Source organism: Topomyia yanbarensis, chromosome 2, assembly GCF_030247195.1.
Source record: "Topomyia yanbarensis strain Yona2022 chromosome 2, ASM3024719v1, whole genome shotgun sequence".
In the NCBI taxonomy this organism is placed as follows: Eukaryota; Metazoa; Arthropoda; class Insecta; order Diptera; family Culicidae; genus Topomyia; species Topomyia yanbarensis.
In genome coordinates, this window is record NC_080671.1 from 381,626,076 (window position 1) to 381,635,516 (window position 9,441).

A 9,441-nucleotide genomic window follows, 5' to 3' on the forward strand; every position below is an offset into this window, starting at 1 on the left:
CCCATACCGTACCGTGCGAGTTAAAGTCTCCCAGAACTAGCCGCGGTGCCGGTAAGGATTCCGTGATATTACAAAGCGTTCGGTGCCCTACCGAGGCTCTAGGAGGAATGTAGATGGAAGCAATGCAAAGGTCTTTACCTTTGATTAAAACTTGACAAGCGACAATTTCAATGCCTGGTGTTGAAGGGAGGTTAATTCGGTTGAAAGAATAGCACTTTTTGATCCCCAAAAGTACTCCTCCATAGGGGTTTTCTCGATCCAGACGAATTATATTAAAGTCGTGGAAGTTGAGATTTATATCGGAAGTTAACCAAGTTTCACATAATGCGAAAGCATCACATTTTAAACTATTTAGTAAAAATTTTAAGGAATCGATTTTCGGGAGGATACTTCTGCTGTTCCACTGTAGAACAGTGATCGAATCGGTGACCTCGTTCGATGACTTAGCCATCGAAGGATACGATCGCTGCAAGGAGAGGCCATTTAGTAGTCAACTGCTTCAAAAATGTTTGCACTATAGGGAGAAAACGTATCAGAAGGCTTTTAAGAGGATCAGTAACATTGAAAGCTGTGAAAATTAAGTCCACTATGTCAGAAAATTTCATTAGTCCGCTACTGGACTGAGTATCTGTTTGAAAAAAGGGGACACTTGGGGTTTTGGATGTCCCTGGAAGTGGTGGGTACTCCTTGTTAGAATTAATATTTCCAAGTCCTGGAGCAAATTGCTTCGGCTTTTGTGCATCACTTCCGTTGGATTTATTGGTTGTAGATGGCGCACTCTGAGTGGACGACACCTTGGCACCCTTACGAGGCAATGTAGGGGAGGCTGGATTTCTCCTCTTCCTGGATTCCCCTGGGTTAACCAAAGATGTTCCCTCTCGTGGGTCGTCAGATTCTTGCTCAACGTTACATAGGGATTTTCGGACAGGACAGATGGCGAAGCATTCTTTAGCATTTCTGCATAAGAACGCCTTGAGCGTTCCTTAAGGGAGCGCTTAATTTTATCCCCGCGCTGCTTGTACGCAGGACATGATTTAAGAGCATGTGAAGGGCCCCCGCAGCAAATACACTTTTCAGTTTCTTTGTCGCAAGAGTCATCCTCATGCTCTCCTTCGCATTTGCCGCATCGTTTCTTATTTCCACAATATGTGGCTGTGTGGCCCAACTGCTTGCAATTGCTGCAGTTCATGACCCGCGGTACGAACAGGCGAACTGGTAGGCGAACCTTGTCAAGGAGGATGTAGTTGGGAAGAGAGGACCCGGCGAATGTCACCCGAATCGAGCCTGATAGAGAGTAGGTAGTCTTACCTCCCTCGGTGTTTGCGGTATACAATTGTTTGCATTCCAAGATCTTAATCTGTTCAAGTGAGGGGTCCTTAAAGCAGCCAATCCCGTGCTCCAACAGTTCTTCGCATTTCAGGCACGGTTCGGACACTACCCCATCGATTTCACAGGCCACACAAGGCACATACGCTTTAAATTCCCGCGTAAAGCGCTCACAGCAAGCAATCGCGTTTGCCTGGCCGAGATCACTCACCAGAACACGTATCTTGTTTGCCCGAACACGTGTTATCTGAGTTACGGTCGGGTAATTAGCAGTCAGATCTCGAGAAAGTTTTAATATATTAACCGGTTTCTCTCCGGTCCGAAAATATACCACCCATGGCCCAGAGGAACCTTCTGGGTACTGCTTTATACGGGGAGCAATGCGAGTATTAGGAGGATCAGGGACTTCCATGATTACATCAGATGGTATTTCGCCCTCGGCCATTTAAGCACGAGGGCAGAGCGTTATATAAACGGGAATGTGTCTTATTATTTGATTACAAGGTACAGTAAAAGTAGGGAAAAGGAAAGAAAGCAAACGAGGAAAAAAAAAATAAAGCAAAACTTATCTGCAAACAACGTCGATTGTTCCGCACCAGCGAAAACAATGTACTGGATTTACTGCCGACACCAGCAGAATGGCAGTTAACGAACGAACAAAGGATGACCTTGAATCACTGAAATTTACACACCGAACACAACTGTGAAATATAACGATCCGTTCCGTTCAAAGGTTGGGAGACGTATGAGATTTGTAGTTGTCGAACGCTTTTTTTACAAAACCATGCTGGTCCAAAGTGATGATGTGTTTTAGCGCGGGGTAGATAACATCTAACAACATTCTCTCGAAGATTTTAGGGAGACAGCTTAAAATTGAAATTCCTCTATAATTGGTGACATCATGTATGTTGCCTGTTTTGTGGATTGGAGTTATCAAAGCTTCCTTCCACTTCGTGGGGAAAACATTTTCAACAAGAGAGCGATTGAATAATAGAGATGCTGGTAGTGCCAAAGATGAAGAGCAATTCTTGATGAACGATGGTTGTAGCCCGTCGGACCCCGGGCCATTGGAACTGTCAATCCCCCGAAGATTAATATGTACCTGATGTTCGGTGAATGATGTTGCAGGCAAATTCAGAGCGAACATTGGCAAACTACTCAAGTACGATTCAGACAAAGGTGGTGAGTTATTACTTAGCACGTTTTGAAAGAATGACGAGAATTGATTTGCTGACTCCGCTGGTGACGTTGATATCCTGTCTCGATAGTTGACGCATTCCGGAATTCCACTGGAGCACGTTTTGTTCCGCAAAACTGCTTGGGATTGTCCTTCATGCTGCATTCAATTCGGGAAACATATGAGCGAAAGTATGCTGCATTCACGAGCTCGAATTGGCGTTCTAATTCCCGCACGGACGTTTTTGTCGGTTTCGCCTCTTGTTCTAAAAATCGTTTATCGAGCCTTCCTGAGACGATTTCGTAAATCAGCATTCCACCAAGGTCGTTTGTTATCCGGGCGACGCGTGCGTTTCCTCCTAGGCAAAAGTTGTTGAAATATTGATTCCAGTTCGTGATAAAATCTATTCACAGATTCATCCAGAGTACCCTGCGTTACTATATTTCGAGCCAAAGGGTTTTATTCCCCCGAACGCGCCGGAATTGCGCCAATTGAGAAATACTGGATCATCATGAAACAGACACTCCAAAAGCATCCTAAGGAAGTGAAATCGGAGGCGAAATGAGGAAAAACCCTTCCTTGGGGGGCTGCGATGTTCACGCATCATTGGCCGTTGTCATTCGTAGCGATGCGCAGACTGTTCGGTCAGATCACCGATTTAAACTTTGCCTCTCGGTCTATCTGTCCGTTCTCAGTAATACAAAGTTTACAATGTGTGTAAGAAAAAAAAACTGTCGTTTGGAAGCGCCACCCATAAGTGGCAACTTACAACCAGACGGCGCTATGAGCGGTCTGCAATCTCTATACGGGCCTTGCGTGCAAACTTTAATACAACGGTGCTTTATGCATGCGAACCTGTATGCGACGGTGATTTTCAACGTGATTTCATTTAAACGGTTACTCACAATTAGTTATGGAGATGCGTTTCGAGTTCCTCTCATCTGAATCCAACACTTACTGCCAGGACTAAGCTAGCGCCGAATTGACGCTAGCTCCAAAAACGGAGACACAACTTGTGTTCCTGGGCAAACCACTAATCATGCGTAATATTCCGTAAGATAAGTTTTGTTGAAACATTACTCGACAAACATGTCAAATGGTCCTAAGTGCAAAGCAGAGCCTCTCGACCAGCTTATTCTGCTAAGAGTTGAGTAACAAATGTATAAACTGCCGAGTTATTAGCGAGAAACTGTCATTTGCACTTAAGACCATTTGACATGTTTGGCTAGATTAGTTTTCGCTGAAAAATTTTCTACTTGGGAAGAAATATAGCAGTGTTTACAATGGTTTTTGAGAAAATTCGTTCGCTTATATGTGTGTTCTCTATAGTGTAGTTTCGTTGTAGCCTGATACTACGTTCACACTCCGGAATATCTAATTTATCATCCATTCTGGCATAGCCTTTGAAATATAATGGAACACATTGATTTGACAGTATTTAGCTTGTATATTGATTTCACATTTATGCCGTCATTAATTACGATACATCGAGAATGCAAAATACTTGTTCAATTGTTAAAATTATAAGTTTATCGCTTGGAAACAAGCGAAGCGTCAAAGCCAGTATCGGGGATACGATCTTCCTCGTACAGTTTAAGAAAAATGTTTAGTGCCACCTTCAGATTCCAGGAGGATTCCTCCAGACAACGCAGACACCACTTGCGATTGAGGCGCGTCAACTCCTGGAAGACTATTATGGTATTCTCGCGTTCCTCGCTGTGTGGTACGTAAGGCTCCTGTCGACAAAAAATAAATTTAATTAAAAACCATTTGAGTCTAGAGATCACATACAAAACACTCACCGTCGATTCCGGCTCCTCATGATGTTTGAATACATTTTCCCGTCCGTAGGTCGATAAATTGTACATATGAAACAGATCGTTGAAAACTTTGAACTCAATTGCTCTTTCGAAAATACCAAGCCCCTTTGCGCAAGGCTGAATGTAAAATGTTCGAGTAAAACCGAGCACAAAATCATCACTCAGCAGTGAATTAGCCATTTCCTTGAAGGCTCCATGTACCGTGATAACTACGCATTCCGGTCGGAAAATGGGTGTGTCCACTCGGAACGAGAAGAAATCATGTTCCGTTTTGGGAAAGGAAACCAACACGTTCGCTATTCTTTCGTTTCCTACCACCAGACTGCTAATGGCACGATCAATGTTTGCCATCTTGAGCAGATTACGGCTCTTGCCCTGGTAAGCATTCAGCCGCACCTGATGCGAGTCCATCGTTCTTGACTGCACAAAATTACTCGTCATCGAAAACTGAGCCTTTGCGTGATACAATTCTTTCAAGCCAGCCCGCTGGAAGGAGTCATAAATTGTGAAGTAGTGCTTCACGAACGATTCGGTGAATTTGTACGCTTCCGGCGTGCAGATAAAGTTTTGCGAAAAGTTCAGATTGCCATTCTCCAGCAGTGGCATTCCGTCGAGCTTTTCGATGGCCGGGAAATAATTTCGCACTTGGCGGATGTACTCGATGCTAGAGGTCGCCGTATTGCACAGTGGGTTGTTGTCCAGGAAAACCTCCTTGATGCGGTTCTTGATAACACCCTGCAAGTCGTCGAAAGTGGTAATCTGGAATGGAAATGCGCATGAGTGAAAGCTCGAAAAAGTTTATTACAATAAAACTAATATAAAAACAACATTTAACCCTCACCGAGCCAATATTAAACAACAATCAAATTCAATAAGTGAGAATGGGTAGGGGGTGGGGTATAAGGGTAGACGTGCCCTTATTCATCTCATTAGTCTGTATGTCACGCTGTTTAGTTGATAACTCGACTTAGAGTGACTGGATTGCGATTAAATGGGTATCATCACCTTTGCTACGTTCCTAAGAAGCAAAAAAAGTTAAAATGTTTGCCTGGAAAATGTGAAATGCTCCCGTTTGAGCGAAGCGAAAAGTCGAGTACAACGAACCCTTATTCATCCTACCATTTGAGCTAATGCGTTGAATAGAGATAGCAGATACTTCTTTAACTAACGTGTTCAAATGGGTGAGATGAATAGAGCTGCTAAGATGAATTAGGGAGCAGTAACCCTACTTAACAGAATTTATAATTCAAATTTAAATACGTAAATAAAATTTGTTAAAATTGAAGAGGGACTTCCCCGATTAGAAGCTTAACAGAAGCCACCTTTGTAATCAAATTACATTTTTTGAGGTGCGTAGTAGAAGAAAAAACTTTAAACACCCAAACTGCTCTCGTCGCATCACCTGTGCAAACAAGACATTTAAAAATGTCTCATACATCACGGAAACGCTATTCAGTCTTAAAAAGTTTAATCGGTTAATCGTGCGGGCAAAGAAATGATCAGCAAGAGCAGCATTGTACTGGGTCTGCTAGTTACAGCTCTCACAGTGACCAAAGCTATTAACGGTAAAGAATCAACTTATCATAATGGCAAAACAATTGATTGGAACTAATTACAGCGGAGGATTCAACCACGACGAACATCCCGGGTGGCATTCAAAAACTTTTCGATGAAGTTCAACTGCCGTGCACTCCCAGGGCAGTACTGAATCACGTAAGCTTTCTTTGCTTTCTGCAAGTATCTTTAATTTAGGAATCGAATTTTATTAGCCATGCTATTTCTGCAAATGTGACGTGCATGGAAATCGGCAGCACTGCGTCTACACGTGCAGTCCTACCAGCGGAAACCCTAAAATACCGGGGTCTCAAGTGTGCTCCGCCGACGATAACATTCAGCAAGGATGCAAGCGATGTCGCTGCAGCAGTGGACAGATTTTCTTCGATTGCTTCCTGTCGCTACAATGCAACAACGAAATCCAGATGGAGGAGAATAATGATTTCTAATATGCACGCAAATTTCTTAAATCTTACGAGAATCGAATAAAACTATACTTACATCATTGAATCGCAAGTCGATGGCCACCAGCTTAGGGTATGCGATGAGCGTCGCCAGAGCAGCGAGATTTTTAATTCCGTTGTTCCTTAAACGAATAATAAAACAAACATGACCGTATTTCTTCCCAGCAATGGTGAGAATTCTCGAAAGTGTTCGGGTGCTTTTAGCGCTGAAATCGACGAATTTGAGTTTGTTCAAATGTTGCTGCAGCGAACATAAATCCAAACAACGATCGTTGAATCGGTCCGCTAATATATAGTTCAATTTTTCTTCCACAACCACCTGCCCTTCCTTGAAATCTGCGATGTTCATTTTAAGCACGACAGAAATAAGTTCGTTTGTGCTCTTCATTCGGAGTGCCAATTTGCTATTCATCAGACATGCAAGCGCTTCGTAGCAATTGATTACCAAAAATTCATCCTGCTTCGAGTAGGTTTTATAGTAGCAAGGGTAGAAATCATAACTATCCAACAGAGTGAATAGAGCCTCCAATATTTCAGCTTTCTGAAAGCGACCTTCATGAACCACGGCCACCATGTGCCACTTGGTGTTGAATTTAAACTTCTTAAAATTTTTGCTAGAGTTCACTACGCCATTGACACACTGGTATATTTCACCAGACGAAGACAGCTCCACCTCATCATCTCCGCCAACTCCGCCACGAGCTGGAGCAGCGGCCTGTTTTCGCACCATCGCACCAATGAAAGTCGAATCCTACAAACAAAATCACGATGAATCAAAAATCAACATCAAATAAATGGGTTTCACTTACAATTTTGATAACATTTGGAAAATACTGCTTCAATACATCCATGTATCCGGGCACATCGACAATTCCATTTCCTTCAATGTACAACTCGTTGATGCCACAGCCCTGCAGCGGTCTCAATGAAGCTGGATGCTTAATTCTATTGAAACGTAAGTCAAGTGTTTGAATCGGCAAGTCCTTGATTGCCACAAGCGGCGAAATGTGAGCAATGCTGTTGTTGGTCAACTTGATAGTATTCACTTTTGTGCGGACATCCTCCAGCTGATTGATTGAGCTACACACTAGCTCCAAATGAGCTCGGTTTCCGAGAAAAATACACAACTCTTCAAAATCTCCATGATCTCGAAAGTTGTCCAAATTCAAAAGGTTCGAAAAACCATACATCACAGCATTATCGCAGCGCTCGGCAACAGCCGCAACAACTTTTGCGCTGGGATTGACCTGTCCCTGAACGTATTTAGCTACATTCAGTTTAACTGTTAGTTTCAAAGGATCCGACGATCCCGGCATTGGAAGTTTTAAATTCTTATCGAATAATTTCACCAACGCTTTGCTGCACAGGCGAACTAGGAAAAAGTCAATATTTGTGTACTGTCTGTACGCAACAGGATAAAAGTCATCCGTACTAATAACGGTAAAAAATGCGTCCAATATTTCCTTCTTCTGATATTTTCCATCATGATGCACCATCACCTGATGCCAGACGTCGGCCCGGTTCAGCGAAGCCCGGTCATAGGTAGTGTTGAAGCAAGTGTAAACGAGCGATTTTTCCGGTTCCAGCAGAATGTCACTTTCACCACTTTTCATGATCAGTACCTTTTGATTCATATCGTTAGGATTCAAATCCGTCGCCAGATCGTCCAGTTCCATTTCCTCACCGACATCCTGGTGATTCCGACCAACAATAGCCATCGGGTTTTGCTTCAACCGACGGCTCCTATTGTCAGCTTCCGCAAACTCATTTACGCTGTCCAAAGGATCGTCTTGGTCGAAACGAATCTTGCTGATATCAGGTTTTTGCTCCAACTCCTCCAGAAAGTCGTTATACTGGTCGGCCAAACTTGACATGGTTCTAGCTTTTAGAACTCAAAAGTCCATAAACACTGTGATAAGGAAACAAATCGTATTTTGCAAAACAGAAAAGACCACACTTTGCAGCCGGTAAGCGATTAGAAAAATGGACGATGACTTTTCAGAGACGCTAGCCAAAACCAAGATGTTTGAAATATCATACAGGTGCACAGAAATCCTGCTGTCAAACAGGCGCATCATAAAACCAGAGACGTCGATATAAAATAGAGATGTGCGGATAAAAAAATAACGGTGAGAGCAATATTTGTCACTTATATCACAGATAACAGACATTTAGGCTCGATTCGAAATATCTGTAAATACCCGCTACTGAAATTCCTGACAAATCAAACGTCTGAAACACGTCTAGCAAACGTTTGTATTGTAGTTGGAGTGGTTATATACTTGTAAAATCCGGGCCCACACAAACATACATAAACATTTAATTTATGCTGCTTTCTACCGACAGCAGATTTTCGGTAGACGGATGTGATGGCACCACAGGACATGCGTCGACAATAAACTTGTGCCCAGCCAGTAATGGGGCAGAATGAAATGAATTTTTGCAATAGGAACAAATGAGCTGGGTTGCTCGACGTTCTGGACTTTTCGAAAGATACATCAATGCATCAGATTTCTCGACGCTGTTGAGAACATATCGTCGCTGTTGTGCTATCTTATGACAAGCGCCATTTAGCACTTTTCGAGAAAAGCGATTTTTAAAGTTTGAGATTGAATATCTTAAAATTTATAAATGTTAGAGATCGGTTGACTATATTTACAGTTATTGCTTAAAATGTAAACCAAAGTCGCTCACATACGTGTCATAACTGTGTATTGATGATAAAATATGTATGACGTGTCACAAATGTGTACAGAAGATTTCATATAAAAATGAATTATAACTGATTCGCAAAATTATGTGTTATAGATCACTATGTCCAATATCATACTTTTCCATGCGATAGCAGCAATATCAGGTTACAAAATGATGGTATTAGAACACAAAGTTTTTCCAATTTTCCTCCTTTATTCAGGAAAAACAATGAACAAAAATTGGGTTCATTGACAATTTAGAGACAATGTATATCAAACAATGTTCTGTTGACAGGTGACTAGACGAAACTCTTCTTGCATAACCCATCACTACATTTCGGTATACTTTCCAAAAACAAGTGAAAATCTCAAAAGGAAATTTGTTCAATAATCATGAATATATAAGC

At 42.2% G+C, this 9,441-nt stretch overlaps 2 protein-coding genes across 2 annotated transcripts; one reads left to right on the top strand and one right to left on the bottom strand.

The window, feature by feature from the left end:
• Positions 1 to 3,930: 3,930 nt before the first annotated feature.
• On the bottom strand, positions 3,931 to 8,347 carry LOC131684671 (nuclear RNA export factor 2). The gene is made up of 4 exons (XM_058967748.1): positions 7,151 to 8,347; positions 6,379 to 7,092; positions 4,306 to 5,082; positions 3,931 to 4,239 (listed from the first exon to the last, which is right to left on the bottom strand). Exons 1-4 carry the CDS (start codon positions 8,213 to 8,215, stop codon positions 4,033 to 4,035), a joined length of 2,763 nt encoding a protein of 920 aa, XP_058823731.1. The 5' UTR covers positions 8,216 to 8,347; the 3' UTR covers positions 3,931 to 4,032.
• Positions 5,551 to 6,391, top strand: LOC131684673 (uncharacterized). Its single transcript, XM_058967749.1, has 3 exons — positions 5,551 to 5,888; positions 5,942 to 6,036; positions 6,093 to 6,391. Exons 1-3 carry the CDS (start codon positions 5,819 to 5,821, stop codon positions 6,324 to 6,326), a joined length of 399 nt encoding a protein of 132 aa, XP_058823732.1. The 5' UTR covers positions 5,551 to 5,818; the 3' UTR covers positions 6,327 to 6,391.
• Positions 8,348 to 9,441: the final 1,094 nt, after the last annotated feature.

Excerpts from the sequence above, each read along its gene's own strand:
- LOC131684673 (XM_058967749.1), top strand. The coding sequence starts at position 5,819 with ATGATCAGCAAGAGCAGCATTGTACTGGGTCTGCTAGTTACAGCTCTC. Across the intron at positions 5,889-5,941 it reads AGTGACCAAAGCTATTAACG|CGGAGGATTCAACCACGACG; the intron begins GTAAAGAATCAA and ends AACTAATTACAG. Across the intron at positions 6,037-6,092 it reads CCAGGGCAGTACTGAATCAC|CCATGCTATTTCTGCAAATG; the intron begins GTAAGCTTTCTT and ends GAATTTTATTAG.
- LOC131684671 (XM_058967748.1), bottom strand. The coding sequence starts at position 8,215 with ATGTCAAGTTTGGCCGACCAGTATAACGACTTTCTGGAGGAGTTGGAG. Across the intron at positions 5,083-6,378 it reads TCGACTTGCGATTCAATGAT|ATTACCACTTTCGACGACTT; the intron begins GTAAGTATAGTT and ends TTTCCATTCCAG. Across the intron at positions 4,240-4,305 it reads ATGAGGAGCCGGAATCGACG|GAGCCTTACGTACCACACAG; the intron begins GTGAGTGTTTTG and ends TTTTGTCGACAG.